The 22,865-nt window shown below is 51.2% G+C and overlaps 1 protein-coding gene across 3 annotated transcripts in view; it reads left to right on the forward strand.

Annotated features, from left to right (window-relative positions):
- Positions 1-22,865, forward strand: part of LOXHD1 (lipoxygenase homology PLAT domains 1) — a 162,930-nt gene that overhangs the window by 99,411 nt on the left and 40,654 nt on the right. For 2 of the 3 annotated variants that reach the window (XM_045790004.2, XM_087869996.1), the window contains exons 20-28: positions 349-503; positions 2,410-2,543; positions 7,510-7,676; positions 8,496-8,600; positions 11,122-11,250; positions 12,361-12,525; positions 16,113-16,294; positions 20,025-20,141; positions 21,074-21,236. In XM_045790004.2, the coding sequence (XP_045645960.2) occupies positions 349-503; positions 2,410-2,543; positions 7,510-7,676; positions 8,496-8,600; positions 11,122-11,250; positions 12,361-12,525; positions 16,113-16,294; positions 20,025-20,141; positions 21,074-21,236 (1,317 nt within the window). The remainder of the gene's footprint in view (positions 1-348; positions 504-2,409; positions 2,544-7,509; positions 7,677-8,495; positions 8,601-11,121; positions 11,251-12,360; positions 12,526-16,112; positions 16,295-20,024; positions 20,142-21,073; positions 21,237-22,865) is intronic. The other variant, XM_087869997.1, reaches the window with a different exon arrangement.

The raw sequence follows: 22,865 nt of genomic DNA on the forward strand, positions 1-22,865 counted from the left end.
CCATGGACAGGTCTCTGTCTGGGATTAGCTCCGCCCCTGTCCTACGGCTCTCAGGAGGGCTCTGGGACTCCAGGATGAGCCTGGATATAGTCCACTATGACTCCCAGTGGGGCATAAGGTAGGAGGGTGGCCGAGGGTGTTTTCCCATGCCTCCCAGCCTCTTGGGCTTCACGGCAAAGGAAAGTCTTGAGTCCGGAGGAGGGAGAGGTTTAGCTCCAGGTTAGTGCAGGTGCGGATGAATCCATGGGTCCTTCCTGCTCCCGTGAGCTGGCGGCTTCCGAGAGACCGAGCCTCAGCTCCACCCCGAGGCCTGGGTGTCCTCAGCGCTGCCTTTTTCTCTATCCCCAGCCAACACCTATGAGGTCCAGGTGATCACAGGGAACGTGCCCAAGGCTGGCACCGATGCCAACGTCTACCTGACCATCTACGGTGAGGAGTATGGCGACACAGGCGAGCGGCCCCTGAAGAAGTCGGACAAGTCCAACAAGTTTGAGCAGGGACAGGTAGAGTGCAGGCTCTCTGGCCCTTGGGCAGGAGGTTGAGACTGCTGATTCCCGAGGCCGCCCCCCTGTCCCCCCACCAGCATGATGTCCAGCAGGGTGCTTTGTCCAGTCCACCCAGATGTCATGGGAGTGGCTCCTCTGTTAGCACCGGCGCTTTGTGCTGGGGGACATGAGAAAGGCCCGGGGAGGGGGGCGTCGAGCACCATGAAGCCCATAGGAACTAACCAGATAGTACAGTAGCAGAAGCTCAGGGTCTGTGTGGCTGGAGCAGGGGTTCAAGGAGGAAGTGCTAACAGCGCTTCGGGGAAAACATGGAAGGAGGGCTGTACCCTGGGCCATGCCTGTGGTATAGAGGTCTAAGGATGACAGTGACAGGTGTTCCCTGGGGATGGGACTGCAGGGTGGAAATGCGGAAGGCCAGCTCGAGCACAGTGACCTTTCCTGCTGTCCTGTGTTAGTGCTGAGCCGGGGTGGGCGATGCCTCTGGGAAGCCTGATGAGCCCGATGAAGGGGAGTGGGGCATGAGAGCCTTGAAAGAAGGTTGAGAAGCCTGGGCCGCGTCCTGCCTACTGTGGTGGGAGCCACAAAGGCTTTAGAAGTGTTGAAAGAAATGCACGCATGCCCCTCTTCCAAGTATAGTGGGAAAAGCGTGAAAGACCCAGCTGTCATCTTTGTCCTTCCAGATTTTACAGTGTGCTCTGGCTAGAAGACTGTCCCGTGTCACCTTTCTCATTCCTGCCCCTGATCTCAAAGCCACATTCCCTTATCTACACAGAGGAAGAAGAGAAAGAAACCAAACCCATGAAAGTACCCACGGGCCCCTCTGATGTACTTGAGAGGCCAGCTGCTTTCTCTTCCAACACTCCCTTGCCATGACTTGAGGATTAGGGCTTATTTCATATTTTTTATACTTTCCTTTAAAAATTATAGCCACTATGATCCCAGATTGAAAGAAAACTGCTAGAGAGGGTGTAACCGGCACGCTGGATGAAATTTGCATACAGCTTTGTATGTGAGATAATAATATTGTGTCGATGTTACGTTTCCTGAATTCGGTCATTATCCTGTGATTATCTGAGAATCGCCTGTTCTTGGGAAAGCTCTGCTGAAGAATTCAGAGGTGAAGAATCATGGTGTCTGCCATTTACTTTTAAATGATTCAGAAAAAAAATAGACAATGAGCAAAAGAGAGAGACAAGGCAAGCCAATGTTGCAAAATCTAGGTGAAGGGCTTGCAAAATTTCATTGTACCGTTTCTGCAAGTTTTCTGTAGACTTGAAATGTTTTTCAATATAAAGAGTTTAAAAAGTTATAGCCCAGAAGAATCCCGTTCACTTACGGGTCCTGAGGCCGCCCGCCTCCTGCAGGGCATGTACACACACTCACGTCGTACACATTGTCTTCCCACCCACGTGGTGAGCAAGGGCTCCTCTCCTGTTTCTGTGAATTACTCTGGATTTACACTCTGAAATCACTTTGGATTTGCACTTTGGCTCATCCCAGGTGCTTAACCAAAATGTGTGGTTGAAGGGGTTTATGCACACAGGTGCACACATAGCTCGGGGGTTTGGCGCACGCCCAACAATGGCCCTAGACACATACACACACACACACACACACACACACATCCCATAACACAAATGTGGGCAGCCAGCCAACCTGCCTTCTCCTCTGCCCCTCAGTCACCTTCATGGCCACCCTCTGGGACATAGCGAGAGTGAGAAGACCCCTGGTAGGGGCAGGTTAAAAAACAACAGTGCAGACCCTACACCAGTCAACCTGCATTTTCCAGAGCTGGCCTCAGGCTGCCCCAGGTGCTGGGAGGGTGAGGCTGATGGCCAGATTATGTGTGTGTGTCGGGGGGGGGGGGTGCAATCCCTCTGAGTGCTTCCCTGGCCCTTCCCAGACTGACACCTTCACCATCTATGCCATTGACCTGGGGGCTCTGACCAAGATCCGGATTCGCCATGACAACTCGGGCAGCAGACCAGGCTGGTTCCTGGATAGAATAGACATCACAGACGTGAACAACGAGATCACGTGAGTGGGGCTTGGGAAGGGTGGGGAAGGCCATGGCTGCGTCTTAGACCATCTTGGAAAGAGGGTAGGGGTGGGGGTGGGGTGGCTATGATGTTAGCTTGGCTCGTGTGGGTGGCTGGGCGGGCACTGCCTCCCTCTCTCCCCTCTCACTGGGCAACCCCCTGGAGCTACTGCCCTGTCAGGTGACAGTCTGGTAGGGCCCCCCCATCTAGTTCTTGAGAGCCATTACTTCAGACGGTCACGTTCCCTGCCCCTGCCAGTCTCCACACCCAGACTTAGTCACCCATCCGTCCCTCCGCATATAAAGTGGCTTCCAGCACCATTGTTTTAATATTCTAGACCAGGAGGAAGCAGACTTTTTCTGTAAAGGCCAGAGAGTAAATACTTTAGGCTTTGGGGCCATTTGGTCCCTGTCTCATTTGATTTATTTGCCTTTGCAGCAGGAAAGCAGCCATGGTGATACCTAAATGGGTGGATGTGGCTATGTTCCAGTAAAACTTTATTCATGAGTACTGAAACTTGAATTTCATGTAATTTTCACCTCACAAAATAATACTGTTTCTTACATTTTTTTCAACCATTTAAAAATGTAAACTTCCTGCTTAGCTTCTGGGACATACGTAAACAGGTGAGTGGGCCAGATTTGGCCCCCAGGCCATAGTTTGCTGGCCCCTGTTCAAGAATCCCAGCGACTACTAGGAGCTGGGTTGGGAAGGGGATATTGTCCTCCTGACAGGTGAGGGAATCCTGCCCCAGGGAGGTGAGGCCACAGCCCTAGAGCCAGTTCATGCCAGAGCCAAGACCAGAACTCCAGATCATCGATGATGAATCTGGTGTGTTTCCACCATTAGGCCCCATTGCCTCTTGAGCAAAAGGGGCCAAGGGACAATGGACATGAAAGGAGGTCCGAGGGGTGGTAGGAAGGTGCGGAGGGAGGTAGAGAGGAAAGCCAACAAGATCCTGAGCGGGTTGTGGAGCTGTTGAGGGCCTGCCAGTGCCTGGAGTATAGTGGGCACCCAGTAAATAAGTAGGCGTTGACTTCACTTCTCGGCCTGTGATCTCATATCTCTTGGAGCATGCCCTGTTCTTGAGTTCCCCTCTGTGCAGGGCAGTGGGTGATGGGACTCACCCCATCTCCCACCTCCACCCTGCCTATCACCCAGTTACCCTGTCCCCCCACCTGCCTCCCCTCCAGCAAACCTCAGTTTGTTTCCCATAATTGAGTCTCTCATGGTTTGTCTCCCTTTCTGATTCAGTTTTCCCTCCCTTCCCCCACTATCTTCCCACATATGAGTGAAACCATAGGAGAATTGTCTTTCTCTGATTGACTCATTTCACTCAGCCTACTACCCTCTCTTCCATTATTCTTTAAAAATATTAGCTTTTCTTACTTCTTCAAATCAAGACATTAAGGGATTTGAAAAAAAATCCTATTGGAATTTTGATTGTTATGCCATTTAAATGTATATGTGGAGAATTATATATTTAGAATATTAAGGCTGCCCCCAGGTATGCATTTCCATTTATCCAACTGTTCCTTCTAGTATCTCAGCAATGCTTCACAATTTTCTACAGTCTTACTAACTTTATGCCCAAATATTTTGTATTTTTCTCACTCTTGTGAATGGTATCTTCTTCCCTCTGTCTCTTTTTCTTCCCTTCCACTCCCGGCTCCCTCACCTCCTCCCCCGCCCTCACCAGCCTGTCTTGTTGGTGTGAGTCGGATTCCATCTCGCCATCTTCCCCAGCCCTGGTCAGAGGCTCCTGCCTGGTCCCTCTGCTGCACCGCGGCCCTCCTGTGTCTACGGCAGTCCAGCCCGCAGGGGCGTGTTCCTCCTCTGCTTAATAACCTGCAGAGGCTCCCATTCACCCCAAGTAAGAGCCAGAGCACTTCCAGTGGCCTGCCCCATGCCCCCTCCTTAATTCTTGGTCCTGATCTCTGTTTTGCTCACTCCTTGCTATTCCTTAGCCTGATGGCCATGGTCCCACCTCAGGGCCTTTGCATGTGCTGTCCACTCTCCCTGGCACTCCTTCCCACCATGGCTCACTCTCATACTTTCTCTAGATAAGGTCTTTGCTCGGGTGTCATCTGCTCAGCTAGGTCCCACCTCTCACCCTGGAACTTGTATTTCTTTTCTTCTGTTTCTTTTTCTCCACCTCACTTATCATTTGACCTACCATCAACTGCAGTATTTTTTTAAAGATTTTATTTATTCATTATTCATTTAAGAAAGAGAGAGTGCAGGGGAGAGGCAGAGGGAGAGGAAGAAGCAGATTCCCCACTGAGCAGAGAGCCTGATGCAGGGCCTGATCCCAGGACCCTGAGATCATGACCTGAGCCAAAGGCAGAAGCTTAACCATCTGAGCCACCCAGGTTCCCCTCAACTGCAGTATTTCATCACTGTTCCTCTTCCTACAACTGAATATAAGGTCCCTGGCTAAGCTAACGACTTCATCTGTTTTGTTCCCTGCAGTGTCCTTCCCAGTACCTACAAGAGGGCCTGGCCCACTATAGGCATACCACAGATACTAAGTCAACTTAGTATGACGTTTGATGCATTGATTCCTTCATTCATTCAGCAAACACACGGTGTGCTAAGTGCTGAGGGTCCAGTGGCTGATTCTGACTGCCCTTGAAGAGTGGGAAAACTGTGATGGTCTAGGAGGCAGATGTTTTAGGTCCAATTCTTGTCTCTTCCACTCTTTACGTGTGTGGCCTTGGGGGTCCTCTGAGCCTCAGTTCTTCCATCCATACAATGGGCATAATAAAACTCCCTCACAAAGTTGTCAAGAGGCCTCACTGAGAGGACCCGTGTGAGGGCCCAGTGCTGCACCTGGCGCCCAGCGGAAGGCAGGACGGGCTCTTCTCCCTTGGCAGTACCAATCTCGTCGGTCAGCCTGTAAAAGGGGCAGCACGGCGAGGCAGGGACGGGCATGTGCAGGATTATGAAGGAGCTCAGGGGGCGGTGGGGACTGCAAGGCAGAGCGAGCTGGCAGCCGTCTCAGGGTGGCACCCCCACATGCTGAGGGGGTTCAGGGGGAGGGGGACTTTGTGGTGGGGGCGTGCTGAGGGGCTTCGAGGTCCAGCGCAGGTATCTCGGGGACAGTGGGGAGGGCGCTCCGGGAAAGCCTGCCTCTGCATCCCTGCACTTGCGCGTGCTTGGCGGGTGTGGGCAGGCTTGTGCCTCACCCCTGCTGTCTGTCTGACTGCTTTCTCTCTCCCAGGATCAGTCTCCCACTCCTTCTTCGCGTCTCCTTCTCCCTCTGTCCTCGTTCTGCTCCAGCTTCCCACTCTCATTGTCTCTGCCTCTGCCCCAGCCCCACTCCTTTCTTTCTTTCTGTCTCTCCTTTAATTGGCCCTAATTTAGAGCTAAAGCCTATTATTCATAAGTTAATTGGTTGAATATAAAAGTAACTTTCCCGTTCATAATTTAAAGACTAGGAAGTGGAACGATATACATTTTTCACTTAAACACGAATTTAATTGCAATTTAGCCTTTATCACTCTTGGCTGAGCTCCTCCCACCCTTTGAGTCCATGTCCACGAACACAGAATTGCCCCTCTGCACCCCGCGTGAGCCCGTGGGCTGAGGAAGTGTTCTCTGGTTCTGCTCTGCTAACAGGTTGGCACTGGCAGGCTCTAATGTCTACTGGGAACGTGGGGCTCCGACAGAGGTGAAACCCTCCGCCCACATCGCCTCCTCCTCTCCAGACTTTGACCAGCCCCTGAATGCATCTTCGGCATCCAGACTGGTGGGGAGGGGTGGAGATGGGGCGGAATGGCCCCCGTTACAGATGGGCTGGCTGCCTTCCCCGACCCTCTGAGTTGGTGTGGGAGCTTGGGCACCCCGGGGGAGCTGTCGAGCCCGCAGCCCCCAGAACTCCCACGCGTGGGCAGAGGAGAAACAGAGGGAAGTACAATAAGAAGAACAACAGCAATCATATTAGCAAATTCTTACCAAGAGCCGGGCGTTTCGATGAACACTGTAGAATGTTTAACTCGCATAATCCTCGTAACAACTTTGAAATAAGCAATAAGACTAGTAAACTGAAGCATGTACGCTTGCCAGAGACAACACAGAATGGCCAGTCACTGAATTCCAGAGAAGCAGTGAGTAATGTTTCAGTGTAAGTATGTCCCAAATATTGGATAGAACATACTTATGCTAAAATATTACTCATTGCTTCTCTGAAATTCAAATTTAACTAGGAGTCCTGTGATTTTATTGGCTAAATCTGGCAACCCTAACAGAGAGGTAAAGGAACTTGCTCAAGGTCACATGACTGTAAGTGGCAGAGCCAGGACTCAAACCCAGGATGGCTCCAGAGACGAGTCCTTAATTACCCCATGTTGCTACCCCTGTCATTCCTGCCCCCTCCTTTGTCCAGGTGTCCCCATTTCTCTGGGCTCAGCCTCTACACTGAGGAGTCTCACTTGGACCTCCCACCCCTAGATGATGCCAGCTGTCTGCTGTGCCAGCTCCTTAGCCACACTCTTCGTACCTTCCAGAAGCATAATTGAGTATCATGCCATTAAAATCCATTTATCTAGCCCTTAGGTATTGAACTCCTACTGTGTACAATATTCTCTGCTAAAGTAGTTTTGGCTACCAGATTCATTCTAGAAAAGGCTGGAATACTCCCTGGAAGCTCTTCTTCTAGATACCTCCAACACGACCCTGAGTGAGGGTTTAATATGCTCCAGGCACTGTTATACAGCCATTTTCAGTGGGGTGTCTTCAAACCACGTCCTCATATTTGTTGTCTGCTCCAGGCAAGTGACTCTCATGGTATGATCCCCAGGTTAGGTAGGATGGGAGGGCCATGCTTTTGGGGGAGGGGGCGGGTGGGTAGACAGGGGAGTGTCGGGCCCCTGAGGACCTCTCATTTTGCAGCCCAGGACTGCTCCTTCATGAAACCTTTCCAAAGAGACGTTCCCAACCTTATCTCGTTCCCCACCCCACAGGTACTACTTCCCGTGCCAGCGCTGGCTGGCGGTGGAAGAGGATGATGGCCAGCTGTCCCGGGAGCTGTTGCCAGTGGACGAGTCCTACGTGCTGCCAAGCGAGGATGAGGAGGGTGGGGGAGGCGGTGACAGCAGCCCCCTCAACAGCCTGGCCCTGGAGCAGAAAGGTTTCCTGAACTAGAGCTGGTTTCTTCCCTCTAGCTCCCTCCCTTCTGCCTCTCCCCCATCATCGGTCTCCATCTTTCCTTTCCCTTTGGGCTCTGGGCAACTCCTCCCCTGGCAATGTGGCTATACTGCCTTCTCATTCCTCCATGGCAAGAGCAGGGAGCTGACAAGACATGTTCCCACATGTCTAGCATAAGGCTCGGTGTAAAGTACGTGGTTAGCATGAAGTTATTGTCAGGAATGAAGTGGAATAGAATGGAATGGAATGGGATGGGATGGGATGGGATGGGATGGGATGGGATGGGATGGGATGGGATGGGATGGGATAGAATAGAATAGAATAGAATGGAATGGAATGGAATGGAATGGAATGGAATGGAATACTTGTAGCTGGTTCTGATTTAGTTTTGTGTCCTCCCCTCCAGGCACACTGTAAGCTCTCAATACATTTTTGTCAGGGGAAAGAATGAACTTTCAAGAATTCTAAGGTGCTTCCCTTCCTTGAAACTTGCATCCCTAAAACTCTTCCCAACCTGGAGGAGTCAGACCAGGCTCCTGGCTGATGAGCCCACGTCTCCCCTAAGCATCCTACAACTTTATTGATTGAGAGCTTCCTGGGTGAGCTGGAGGTGGGAGAGACCTCACCTCTGCCCTGAGGAAGTTTCCAGACTAAAGGCAAGCAGAACAACAAACGCTGCAAGTAAAGCAATGCATAGAAATGACCACCATGAACGTAGAAACGTACTCAGTACGTTTTCTCCCTCCTCCCTCCGTGGGAGGGACAATCTACCACTCACTTCTCCACACTCCTCTCCCGGCAGACAAATCTACCACATTCTCAGTGACTGTAAAGACTGGGGACAAGAAAAACGCAGGCACGGATGCCAATGTCTTCATCACGCTCTTTGGCACGCAAGACAACACTGGTAAGAAAGCAGTGCAGGGCCCAGGCTCACCCACATGCCTCCCCAAGAAGATAAGGAGATTCAACAGAACTTTCTAAGGAAATCCTGGTCACGCTTCTGTTCTTCTCTCTTTAAAAACTTTTTTTTCAAGAATTCCCCTTTATTGTTTGATTTCGTTATATTGTGGAAAGAACCCTTAACATGTGATCTATCCTCCTCACCAATTTTCAATGTATAATGCATCACTGCTGACTATAGCCACAGATTGTACAGGAGATCTCTGGAGCTCGCTAAGCTTGCTAAGCTCAAAGTATGCTTGTTGATTAATAACTCCCCATCTTCTCCTCTCCCCAGCTGCTGGTAACCGCCATTCTAGTCTTTGATTTTATGGATTTGACTATTTTGGATACTTTGTCTAAGTGGAATCATGCTATATTTGTCTTTCTGTGTCTGGCTTCTTTCACTCAGTGTCATGTTCTCAAGGACCATCCTCATTGTTGCATATTGGAGAACTTCCTTCTTTTTTAAGGCCAAATAGTGTTCTGTTATATGGACTTATCACATTTTTTTCTATCTGCTCATCAGTTAATGAACACAGGTTTTTTCCACATCTTAGCTATTGTGAATAGTGCCGTAATGAACACGAGAGTGCTAATATCTTTTCAAGATCCTGATTTCAATTCTTTTGGATATATACCCAGAAGTGGGATTGCTGGATCATATGGTAGTTCTATTTTTAATTTTTTTAGGATCTTTCATGCTATTTTCCATAGCAACTGCACCATTTTGCGTTCCCACCAACTGTGTACGAGGGTTCCAGTCTCTTCACATCCTCACCAATTGCTGTCTTTTTTTATTTTTGATGGTAGCCACCCTGACAGGTGTGAGGTGAGCTCTCATTGTGGTTTTGATTTGCATCTCCCTGGTGCTTGGTGACAACGAACACTTTGTTCATATGCTGTTGGCCATTTGTATGTCTTCTTTGGAGAAATGTCCATTTAAGTCCTTCGCCCCCTTTTTAAACTGAGTTATTAGCTTTCTGTTGTTGAGTTGTAGGATATCGTGGTAATGAACCCCCATCAGATATACGGTCTGCAACTATTTTCTCCCATTCTGTAAGGTTGCCTTTTCACTGTTGGTTGTTTCCTTTGCTGTGCAGAAACTTTTTAGTTTTATGCAATCCCACTTGTTTATTTTAGTTTTTGTTGTCTGATGCTTTTGATGTCATATCCATGAAATCATTGCCAAGACCAATGTCATGAAGCTTTTCCCCTGTGTTTTCTTCTACGAGTTTTATAGCTTCAGGTCTTATGTTTCCATCTGTAATCCATTTTGAGTTGGCTTTTGTGTATAGTGAAAGATAAGGGTCCACATTAATTCTTTTGCATATAGATTTCCAGTTTTCTCAGCACTGTTTGTGGAAGAGACTGACCTTTTCCTGTTGTGTATTCTTGCAAGCCTCACACACTTGAGAAGATTGCATGCAACCAGCCCCATTGGAGAAAGGCAGTTCCCTTTTTCTTAAAAATCTCCATGTGAGGGGCACCTGGATGGCTCGATTAGTTAACGTCGGACTGTTGATTTCAGCTCAGGTCATGATGTCAGAGTCCTGGGACTGAGTCCCGAGTTGGGCGCCATGCTCAGCAGGGAGTCTGCTGGAGATTCGCTCTCCCTCTGCCCCTCCCCCTGCTTGCACTCTCTCTCCCTCTCTCTCTCAAATAAATAAATAAATCTTTAAAAAAAAATCTCCACATAAAGCGACTCGTCTACCTGGATTGTAAATTTTGGTTCCTTTAGAGATTCTTCCAAGATCTTACTAAGTCAGTCCTACTGTTACTCCAGGGGACAGAGAGCCCCCTGTCCTCTCTCCTGTCCTCATTGCTATGTCTACCACCCTAGAAGTAGATAGAAGCCATAGGAATCATCTTCCCTTCAGCGTCCTCTCCTTGGGTAATGGTGTCAGATCCTGTGGTCACTCTTTCTCTAGGCCTTTCTGAGATTTTTTACCAGTTCCTGGGCCCTTCCTGGAGGCATCGCTCTGTTTACCTTTTGAAACCATAATGAAGGGCCTCCCAGTGCAAACAGTGACTGGTCTGTTCTCTGTGTCTTCTGTCAGCTTTCACCTTCTGTTCAAGGATGTCCCTGATACCCCAGGGAGCACGGGGAGGGCGGTTTTGTCACTGGCTTCAACCCCATGCAGAGAAATGTGAGGAGTGTGGAAACAGAGCCAACACTGACTTAGGGCCAAAGCACTGTCTTCTGAATGGTCTTGAATAAGACCTCTCGGTGTGTCTCCTGTTCTTTACATACAAACTGCAAATAAAAATACATACCTCAAAGGCTAATTACAAAGCTCGATATAAGGACCCCCCCCCAAAACTGCCAAATGTGCAAAGGTACCCAGTGGATGGTACTTGCACGGTCTAAATTTTATGAAAGTTAGAAAAATTTGGTCATTTTGAGGAGGGACGAAGAGGGGCAGTGAGACCAGGTTTGAAGGTCTCAGGCCCAGCCAGTCACACGGGGGCCATTGGGTTGGCAGGAATGACCCTCCTGAAATCCTCCAAGACCAACAGCGACAAGTTTGAAAGGGACAGCATCGAAATCTTCACAGTGGAGACACTGGACCTGGGAGATCTGTGGAAAGTCAGGATTGGTCATGACAACACAGGTCTGGCTTCCCTCCCCGCTCTGTTTTCTGCTAAGAATGTGAGAACCACAGACAGGTCCCTGTGGGTGTCTGGGAAAGAATGTGTAGGAAACTGGGATGTCATCTGCCTTGCATGATGACACAGCTTCCTCAGTCCCCTTGGCCCAGTGGAGCCCCGGCCGCATGCAGAGACTCTGGTCTAGCTGGCCTGGGCTGGGGCCTGGACACCAGTGATTCCCCCAAGCCCCACCTGCCAGTTATTTCTTTGCGCGGCCACATTGGAGAATCCCCGGTCTAGCTCAGCGGTTCTCCGACTTGAGTGAGCACCAGAGCCATCTCGGGGGGGTTTTAAATGCAGATTTCTGGGCCCCACCCATGCAGGTGTTGATTCAGTAGGTCTAGGTGGGGCCCATACATTTTTATTTCTCACACATGATGCTGGGGCCGCTGGACTCCACTTTGAGAACTAGTGATCTAGTCAGTTCTTCCCAGAACCCACTGACAGCACAGCCAAAGTTTGTTCTCTCTTAGTAAAGGAAGACTTGTTTTCTTGGTCTTTTCACTAAGTATTTTAAGCCTAAGGAAGAAGGCCCTCTCGCTGGCCCCTGGGATGAAGAGACAGAGTTCTCTGCTCAGCCCCCACTTCCTTCTTTAAACGCGATCACTCATCTTTCCAGGCAAGACCATCAGTCCTTCACAAATTTCCCTTCCCTTCATGCACCACAGACGGAGGCCAGGGAGCTCGGACTGTCATCCTTGTCTCTGGGTGGACTTATGAAAGCCTTGTTAGCACAAGATCTCTGTGACATCTCTAGGCTCCCTCTTTAGAGTGTCTTCCACTCTGGACAGTGTGCTTGCTGTCACCTCCTGTCACTTCTTCCCGAGGCTCCTCAGCTCTTGCTAATTTCATGGACAGCTGGCGGGGGTGTGATCCAGCTTCAGCCTTCAGCTGGGCGTACATTCGAACAGGAGTCATTCTAGCACAGCTGTCAGCGACAGCAGTGGCATGTGCGTGGTGCAGCTGCAGATGTCAACCGTGGGTCCGGGAAGAATGTGTGGAATCCCTGATTTGCCCACAGTAAACCATCAGTGTGGAGCTCCTTGGTGGGCTCCGTGTCTCCTTCTCTCCAGGCAAGGCTCCAGGCTGGTTTGTAGACTGGGTAGAGGTGGACGCCCCATCTCTTGGAAAGTGCATGACATTCCCCTGTGGCCGCTGGCTGGCGAAGAACGAAGATGACGGAGCCATCGTCAGGGACCTCTTCCACGCGGAGCTGCAGACGAAGCTGTACACACCATGTAAGAAGCGCGCTGGGCAAGGCTTTCTTCCCAGACCCCATTGCCCATGACCCCAACTTGGTCCCAGCCCCTCCTCCAGCCCTGACCTGGGCCAGGCCCACCTTGGAGCTTTGGGTCTCTTCACTCTTCTCCCAAATTCCCTGGGCCCTCTGGGGGCTGTGGGCAGTGTTCTGGATCCAGGGTAAGGAAATATGGGACTTAGTCCAACCTCCACCCCAGTCCAGCTGGTGACAGCAGGCGGAGAGCCTGACCTCTCTGGGGCTCAGTTTCCTCGTAAGACCGCAAAGGAAAGAAAGTTCAAAGTCTAAACTGTGAGAAGTCATTATCAACCCCATCCCCAGTCTTCAGTCTAGTCAGTAACAGGACAAAGAATTCCCGCACTTTCAGATTTTATCCTTTCTGGGGGGGACGAAAGAACTTGAAAAGATGATAAATGTAACTCCTTTTACCAGCTAAAGGAAAGGAGGGAGGGGAACAGTTTGGTGAAGTTCTGACATTTCCTTTCCAGTCTCATCAGAAAGTATGTATCCAATGTTTATTTACATGTAGGTACATACTAGGTGCTGAGAATCAAACTGAAGTCAACCAAACTATACAAATCTGTCTGAATATGCTAACATCAGAACCGAACCCACAGAATACAGTTTTTTCCCTAACCAAATTATTAGCTCTACCAAAAGATTTCCCCCGAACAGCTCATAATTACACGATATGAATCAGTGATGATTTTTTTTTTTTTTTGCCTAAAGCAATTAAACTGGAAAAGACCTGATCCATCAAGATATTTTCTGGTCCAAAGCCTGAAAGAAAGTGACATTTCCCTCTAGTAAAATCTCTGCATATACAAAGCAAACCCTGGATCTAGCCACTGCCCCCCAGGAGACGCCTGCAGTTTAGGACAGACACAGTGACCTGTGTATGCAGAGCTGACAGCTGTGCTGGCTGAGAAACTTCCAGACAGAAGTAGCTGTTTCTCCTTTTGTGCCCTAGGACAGGCCTTGCTCTGGATTTGTATGGCCTGATTGAATATATTCAGTTCTAGCCCGATATGAAAGCCTTTGTCTTAGATTCACATTTAAAAAAAAAAAATGCAGGAGAGGTTTGTCTTTCGGACTGGAGAGCTATGGAGGCAGCTTCAAAGGGCAGCTCTCACCAGGCAGGAGCATAGGGCCCAGAGCCAGGGAGCTCCAGGGGCTGGGGAGTTGCAGTCCCAGGAGTGGTGGCCAGGTGTCATTGTCAGGGGCCTAGAAGGCTTAGAACTAGATTCAGCAGTTCATTGAGGCTGCCCAATACACATGAAACCGGAAGAACGGAGCAAGATGGCCCTACTTCCGGACCGACTAAATGTGCTGCCTACACAGTAGAAATGTGTCCATCAGGAAAGGGAGCATTGTGATGGTCTGAACTTACGTGCTCCACACAGCGTGAAGCCCTGAAGGTCAGAATCATGCCACGTTAGGGCTGAGAGGCACCTCAGCCTTAAGCCTGTGTTCTGAGGATTGCTGGTGGGGAGGGGAAAGGATGAGAGGGAACAGCTCCCCAGTTCATGCCATCCAGAGCAGCTCCTCAGCGTTAAAAAGTCAAGTTTTTTTTTTCCTGAGCATGCTTCTAAAGGTATTTTTAAGAATGACACAAAAATATTCCACTGAAAATTAATTTCAGTTAAACCGTCTGAAAACCACAGATTCTGTTAAGCCCTCTCATTTTATGGACAAAGAAAAAGGCTCAGAGAAGTACATCCGTTTGCCCAAGGACACACAGCTCCTCAATGGCAGAGGCAGAACTAGAGACCAGGAAACACATCGGACCCCAGGCCTAGAGCAATGAGGGCCAAAGGGTGGGCTTTTCCTACTCGGATACTTCTAGAGCTTCTCCCACCGCCAGCTAGTCTCAGGAAAGCTCAAGTCCATGGTAATCTTCTCTGCTCAAGGCCTCCTGGGCTTTAGACCGTGGAGACACCCAAGAGGACTCCAAGGAAGCTGCCTCCATTGTTGCGATGGCCTATGTTTTTCCTTAACCATGGTGAGGGCCCTGTGCAGGCCACTATGGGGATGGCGATCACCTCCCCAGGCCAAAGGCCCTGGGACTTGTAGAGTAGGAGCAGTACTCACCTCCAGTTCTTGACAACAGCACCCCTAGAGGTGGACCACACAGGATTGAGGGGTCAGACAAGCCGAGGCTCAAGTTGGGGTTCCCCCTCTGACCAGCCATATGACCTGGGCACATTACCTCTCTGAGCCTTGCTTTCCTCATCTAGAAAGTGAAGGATGATGATGTCTCCTCCATAGGCCATTGTGAAGGTTATAGATGAGAAGGTAGAACGCTCAGTAGAGAGTCTGGCACAGGGCATGTGCGCCACGAACGGCAAGGACCATTATCATAGACCTTACGACGGCAGTTCGACAGGAGAGTGACCGTCATGGTAAATCAATGAAAAGAAAATTCATTTGCTTTGGAGCAAATTTGGAGAAGACTGGGGCCCCCCGGTGAGAAGGTGACTTTTAGTGTGATTCCTTTCGAGGTTGAGACCACAGGATAGGGTAGATTTCTACTGAAACTGTTTCTCTGGGTTTTTCATATTTTTTTATTATTGTGACTTAGAGTGAGTAGATATGCATTTTATATACATGTGCAACAAATAAGTGTCTCAAAAAATGTTTACCCTTACTGTGGGTGATGTCCACATAGATGGTATTTTTTTATTCAATTCTATTCAATTCCACATATTTTTTAAAATACTGGTGACTACCACGAAATTTATTTTACAACCTGTTAATCTGTAGTTAGCCACACACTCTTTTAAACTGGTCTCAAGCTTCAGTGTCAAGTCTGAGTTAAATATTCAGAGCACTAGAACCCATCCCATAGAGAATCTGAATAGACGTTGGGAATCTGTGTGTTTAATAAGGACCCAAAGAGTTTCTGTGGCAAAGGGTCCCTGGCCCACCCAGTGGCAATGCTGGTCTCTACCCCTGCTGACGGCCACCCGCCAGGAAGCTGCTTGCCCACAGCACTGGTGAATCAGCCTCCTTTTAAGGAGTCCTCAGGGTCACCCCCCATCCCAGCATCCAACCCACCAAGGGCCAGGTACTTTATGGAGGGTTTGGGAGGGCAGGCCAGGGTGGAACGAGTGAGGGCAAGAAGAGAAAGGATTCCCACCCTGTGGAGCACTGATCCAGTTGGTCCATTGTCCCCTGAAATAGAACGCTCCTGTTTATAGTCGCCACAGCTAAGGACCATGGCGAGGACACTTTACAGAAGAGGAAACTGAGGCTCCTAAGTGACTTGCCCAGGTCACACAGAAGGTCAGAGTAGAGCCTGTGCTTTCAGCCAAACTGCTGGACTAGTTCTGTGTTGAGAGAGGCACAGAGACCTGGGTCTGAGACAGCAGGCGTGACAGGACACTGCCTCCCCCCCTCCCCCTGCACCTGCGGTTGCTAAGCAACCATGTGGAGGTCCAGGTCCCTGGGCAGCGGCTCCTGGTGATGGGGCCCCAGGAGTGGTGCCGGTGAAGGATGTGAACTTGTCCACATCGGTGTTCTGCTCTCACCTCCCCTCTGACTTCGCCCTCTGCCTGCCACGCTCAGTTGTCCCTTATGAGATCACCCTGTACACCAGCGATGTCTTCGCCGCCGGGACAGATGCCAACATCTTCATTGTCATCTATGGCTGTGATGCGGTGTGCACCCAGCAGAAGTACTTGTGTACCAACAAGAGAGAGCAGAAGCTGTTCTTTGAGAGGAAGTCAGCCTCCCGCTTCATTATGGAGGTACCTGGGCTCCACAGGCTGCTGGAGGAGCCAGGACTGGGAGGTGGGGGGCACCAGAAGACGGGGGAGGAAGAACCGTGTGTCCAGAGGCACCCTGATGGGCTGCTGTTGGTAAGGAAGCCAGGCAGTTCACCCAGCCTCGCTGGGCCTCACTCAGTACATCTGAGTCACCAGGAGGACGGGGCACTGCACCTGCCCCACCAGGACTAGTATCAGGATCTAAAGTGACAGTGGGTGGACAGGGCTTGGGGAAACTAGAGGCACAATTCCGGTTCCGCTGGGATCATCTCCAGTGCGAGCAACAACACACATGTATCCCGGGGAGAGCCGGGCTTCCAGACATCCCGTATGCTCCCCAGCTCCCCTTCTGGCCTGGGGGCTTGCTTGTTCCTGTGCATTTCAGCTCAGTGTCTCCCCTCTGCACGCCGCCGTGTGCTAGGTTGGATGGGAGAGACGAGAGAAGGGCGGCACCCAGACTCTGCCTGCAAGGGGCTTGCAGTCCAGCTGGAGAACCCCGAACCTCCAGATAAGGCTAATGAGAGAGTCTGGTCATCCTTAGAATAACTGATCCTTTGGGTAAGAAGGCGCTGTCATAGGGCTTTATCTGTTAACTCACTTAAGCCCCATGGCAACTCTGCACTGTCATTATCCCTGTTTAAAGATGGGGAAACTGAGGACGGAGTGTTGAGGAGCTCGCACAAATTCACACAGCTAGGGTGTAGTGGAAGCAGGGTTCAAACCCAGGAGAATTGGCTCAGGATATGTGCTCTTAGCCCCTACAGGACACTAGCCTGTGGTGAGGGATGGTGAGTAAGGGATTGACTGAGCGTGTGATGGGTGTCCAGAGATTGACTGAGCGTGTGATGGGTGTCCAGAGAAAGAGGAAGGCTCCCTGGAAGTGGTGTCTTTGAGCTGGACTGAATGCGACTATAAGCAGGGACAAGAAGGGGAGGCATTCTTAGCCAGAGGAACATTGTGGTCAAGGCCAGAGGTGGAAATAAACACAGCATGTGGTATGAGGTTTGGCCAGATGGACAGCAGGAGAGTGACATGATGGGTAGAGGACTGGCTGAAGCAGGACTTAGAGGGGACAGCTCTGAAGGAAAAGAGCTGGATGTCTCAGGAGCCTCGACTCTCCAGATAGTGGGGACCTTTGGAGACATGCCCTTCCTCCTTCCCCGGCTGGCATCTGTGCTGGGGACTCCCTGCTCCCTCCCCACCTACTCTGGGAGCAGTCAGCCCTTGTGGGAAGGTCACCACCTTGGTGGGTCTCTAACAAGGAAAATTCAAGGGTGATTCATTTATCCACACTAAGTAACAGCTCACCCACCCAAGACGGCATGGTACGTGAGTCACCCCAGCTGACGCCGTCAGTGGGGGGCTGTGAGTTCATCTCAGCATGACTTCCAAGGAGTTTTATCAATGAAATGCCCACTAATCGGCAGCTGTAATTTGCCAGTAATTTGTTGCTGAGTTTTTTCTTTTTCCCTTTCACATCTCTCTGGCTGCTGATGGGGGAGTGTGAGAGTTTGGAAACAAATGGAAAAGTTTTGTGCCTCTGTCTCTCCATGTCTGTTTCCTGACTGGTCTTCAGGTGAGACAGAGCACTGGATGGCTGGCCCATGACCCTGGGTTCTGGCTGTGGCTCTGGCTCTGGCACGAACTTACGAGCAAGCTATTCCCCCTCTCTGTGGCTTTGTCCTAAGACACAGGGAGGGGCTGGGAAAATAACAGTCATAACTAGTATTTATTCCGCCCTTGGCTCGTGCCAGCCCAGTTCTGAGCACTTGAAGGGTATCAACTCATGGGGTCCTCATCACCCCCAGAGTTGGTGGTATGATTATCGCTCCTTCCAGCTGAAACGGCAGGTTAAGAAGCTTGCTCAGGGCATCGTAATTAACAAAGGGCAGAGTCAAGATTTAGACTCAAACGGTTCAATTCCAGGACCTTCTCTGCTTAGCTCTTCCACCTCTCAGGAGAATGCTAGGGTTTCCTTGGATTCTGAGTCTCGCCCTGAGCCCACCACCCACGGCTAGCAATCCCCTAGTGGCCTTCTTGCTCGCTGAGGGTCACAGCCGAGACGGCCACCCTGACACAGCATGCCTGACTGAGTGGCCGAATGATTCAGGCTCCAGAAATACCACTGAAGCCCAGGTCCACGCATCTGGAACCTCAGAGATGGGATGGGGAAGGAGGAGAAAAGGCCCCTGGGCAGGAGGAGAGGCAGGTGACTCTTCGCTCCTCGATGCAGCTGGCAGCTCAGTGTCCGCAGGTGGACCCTCTGTGGGCCTCCATAGCTTCTGTGCCTCTTCCGTTGTGAGGGAATGAGGCCTCGTTAAAAGTGTCCAGAGCACGAACGTCAGCCTAAGGCCACCGATCTGTGTTTAATGATCAGACCGCCCCTCGGCGGCTCTCAGGGGACAGCACTTCTGTGGTGAAGCGAGGGTGAGCTGGCCGGCGGGGAGCAGAAGGAACAGCAGCACCCTTGTTCATTCTCACAGTTTCCAGCAATGTGGTGCCAGGCTGGTCACGGAAGGAGAGAATCGTTGCCAAAAGGAACCATGGCTAGGATCTTAGACCTAGAAGTGACCTCAGGGGGCTGCCCTGCCCATGCCTCTTCCGTTGAGTAAGACATTGTTCTCCCCATTTTATAGAGAAGAAAGTGGAGGCCTGGAGGGTCAAGTGCCTTTGCCTCAGATTATGCGGGTCATAGGTGGCAGAGCCATGGCTCCAACTGGGAAGGCTGAGGGTGGGGATGGGAGTGGGGGGACATTCCTCAAGCAGTGCTGATGGGCCTGCCCTTGGCTGCCCGCTGTGGTGGGTGTGCGGGGAAGAAGAAAACCAGTGGTTGGAAGCTGTTCCGTTTCATTCAGATGTCACTTCTGTCTGTGGTTCTAGAGGCTTTGCATTTGACGAATGACTTCATCTATCGTTCAGATGCCATTCGCTCATCATGAGCCCTCACCCACCCCAGAGCTGACTGCAGTCTCCTAGGACCGAGAACTTGCCCGTGCTGGCCAGGCCATCAGCTCTGCAGAGAGGCTGCAAAAGTGCTGGGCTGGGGGGCAGGGGTGCCATTGGGTGCTATGTGTCTGTCATAAAGAGATTTGACTTTCTTGAGGTGGTCAAGGCGGCTTCCCTGAGGAAATGATCCTTGATCTGAGACCTGAATGATGAGGTTGAGGTTGAGGTAAAGAAGAGAAAAGTGGAGGGGCAGGGGGAGCCTGTGCAAAGGCCCTGTGGCAAGAGAATGTTTGAGGGACTGGAATTTGAGGGATATAGAAGAGGGGTAGCTGGAGATAGAGGGGCTCTTAGGGGCCAAGAAGAAGGTCAGGCTGGCAAGACAGGCCATGGGCAGAACCAGAACTCATCTTCTGATACCCAAGTCAGTTCTCAAGCCAGGAACGAGCCACCACAATGGTAAGTAATGGAAGACAGAGAGGTGGGCTCCACTGTGGAAAGGGGACACAGTGTCCCAGAGGTTGACTGAACTGAGTTCTAGAGTCTAGGCTGGTTTTAAGTGGGGAGACAGGAAGGAAAGCTCGAGCGTGGCATGCATAGTGGAGAGTAGGGGCTGACTCAGCCGGACGGGGGAACATGCCAGGAGAAAGTGGCCCCTGGACGTTCAGAGGGACTTAAGAGCAGATGCCCTGGGGAGGAGGGATGTTGCTGTAGTTGTACTTTCCCTGACCTTTCAGCTCCCGCCTGGTGCCTTTTCTCCTTTCCACAGTTAGAAGACGTGGGGGAAATCATTGAGAAAATTCGGATTGGCCATGACAATACAGGTGTAAATCCTGGGTGGCACTGCTCCCACGTGGACATCCGCAGGCTCCTCCCAGATAAAGATGTGAGTTCCTGACTCATCTGTCCTGCTGTTTCTTTTGCCGCTTTCCGGAGGACATTCGAGGCCGATTCCTGATAAGAACCTGCAGGCTTATGGGGTGCCTGGGTGGCGCAGCTGGCTAAGTGTCGGACTCTTGATTTCAGCTCAGGTCATGATCTCAGGGTCCTGAGATAGAGCCCCGTGTCAGGCTCCACACTCAGCAGGGAGTCTGCTCGAGATTCTCTCCCTCTGTCCCTCCCCCTGCTCACTCATGCTCTCTCTCTCAAATAAATAAAAATAAATCTTAAAACAAAACAAAAAGAATCTGCAGCCTTATTAAGTTGAGGTAAAATCTGAGGACAGTTCACCCAGTTTACTCAGAGTGTAGGAACCAGCTCAGGTCCGAGGCAGAACCTTTTAGAACCTCATAGAGGGGGTCGAGGAGGAGGGTCTGGGCAGCCCTTCTCTGCTCCCCACCCCCAGGGCCACACTGCTAGTGAGTGGCGAAGCATGCCCTTCCTGCTGCTCAAAGTCAACTCAGAGAAATCCAGCGGAGCAACTTGGCAAACATTCTGAAACCACAGAATTCTAAACGTGGAAGGCAGGTCTCAGGAGTGGCTGTGGTTGAGTGATTTGAGAGCAGTTTAAAAATACTGAGCCCCTCCCCTGACCCACGGTCTCTGAGTCTGTGGGATGGGGTTCTGATACCTATTTTTAAGTGACCCTGGGGACCCTGCCTTCAAGAGCCAGCCCCCGATGCGGTTGTCGAAGGCTCTAAGGCAGACCGGATGTGCTGGAATCGGGGCAGAGCCTGGGGTCCGCCGCAGCTTTTGCATTATCTGTGGGGCCCCAGGACCCTCGTCCTTGGTCCCCATGAGTGTTGACATACTGATGAACCCCTGAAGCCGGAAGGTTCCGCACAAAGGACTAATTTTCCTCTTGCCTCCTCACCCCAGGGCACAGAGACCTTGACTTTCCCTTGCGATCGATGGCTTGCCACGTCAGAGGACGACAAGAAGACCATTCGAGAACTGGTCCCTTATGACATCTTCACTGAGAAATACATGAAAGATGGGTCCTTAAGGCAAGTCTACAAGGAAGTGGAGGAGCCTCTGGACAGTAAGTGTGGTGCCCTGCTCACGGCCAGCAGCAGCCCCCTTGTAGGGCCCCTGCCCCGTGCCAGGCCGAGTCTGTTACTAACTCCAGTTAGAAAGGGCACTTGAGGCCCCCAGAAGGGGTCTAACCTGCCCACGTTCACACGGCTGATACGTGGCAGGCTGTTCAGGGTCCCGGCTGTGTCACGGCTCGTCCTTCCCTGGCCTGACAGCGGGACAGTGTTCTCCTGGTCCTCGGGGCCTCCCTCCTGTTCCCCGATTCCGCTGCTTCTCCGCAGGGCTCGGGCGCTCCGCTCTCGCGGGATCCAGCTGCCTCTACAACTTATGAATCAAGAAGCATCCGGGCTCGTGTGTAGTGGGAGCTGCGCACAGGGCTTGGGTGCAACCTCAGAGCAGCCAGAGCCGTGGCTTGCTTTTCTCTAAGTGTAGTTCCCGCCGCTCCCTGACGCGGGGTTCTCTGCGGGATCTGCGTCAGCCTGACCACACCCGCCGTGGGCTTCTTCCTCCGCTTGTGGGCCATTCTCTTCCTGTCTCTCTGGCTATCCCGCTGAGGGCTGTTTTCCTCTTTCGTGCCTGGTGGTATTCCTCAGACTCAGTCCTCAGCCTTCTCTTGTCCTTCTTTTTACATGGCGTGTGTGCGTGCGTGTGTGTTGTGTATACACACAGGCGCGCGTGCGTGCACCCATTCCTCCCGGACCACGGGGACAGTCACACCTCTTTTTTGACCAGCGATGCCATTGTCCCATCAATCCCCAGGTTATTCAGTCAGCCCTGAATGAGATTTAGCTGTGTCAAAAATCAAATGCACTTACAGAAAAAACAGGCTTTCTACCACTAAGGATACACAAAAGAATACCATGCATCTCTCCACGGGGGGCAGTCTGCACGGATCCGAGATGCTCCGAGAGCTTGGAGAGCCAGCTCACATTGGTTGTGTCACATCCCTTCTTGGGGAGGGGGGGGAAGGAGTAAAATCCAAGATTCCAGGCCCCATATGGAACCAGGGGCGTGTCAACCAGCTAGAGCTGTAACTTTTCATCTCAGTTGCCAATTGCTTAGAGACAAAAGCAAGTGTCGCCTCTGTAATGTGCCTTTCCCTACCCAAATCCCTTTGCTATTAAGTCTGGGGGAAAATTCCCTTTTCTACTTGGATCCCAGAGGACACCCCGGAAAGCTGTCCCAGCGGCACACTTGGGCTGTTCTGTATTAATAACATGCCACAAACCCACTCCGTGCCTGGTGATGTTTCTAGGGAAACATCTTTCCACTGAGAGCTGTGTGGTTGGGTGGGACAGGGAGGGAGGAAGATCCAGAAATAGCCGGATTTGACTGCACAACTGCACTGCTCAGCACCCAGAAGCTGAATCAGTTTTCCATTCCCCAAGGACTGGAAAGAGCCGTGGGGGGTGGAGGAGGGGGAGAAGGAGGGCCATTCAGCCACAGCCCCTGGTGACACAGCTCCCCACTCTGGGGCAAGAGCTCCTAGAAAAGGTCCTACATCAGCGTGGAGCAGGGCTGAATGCACACCAGGAAGCGTCTGGGGAGAAAACATGCAGGGGAGGACAGTTGATTGTTGTGTCTAAACTGTGACAAGATTCCTATGTCACCTCCTGTCTGTGTGAGCCAGACAGAC

The sequence above is a fragment of the Ursus americanus genome, chromosome 19 (genome assembly GCF_024610735.1).
Source record: "Ursus americanus isolate L20-20 chromosome 19, mUrsAme1.1.p, whole genome shotgun sequence".
Classification (NCBI taxonomy): domain Eukaryota; kingdom Metazoa; phylum Chordata; class Mammalia; order Carnivora; family Ursidae; genus Ursus; species Ursus americanus.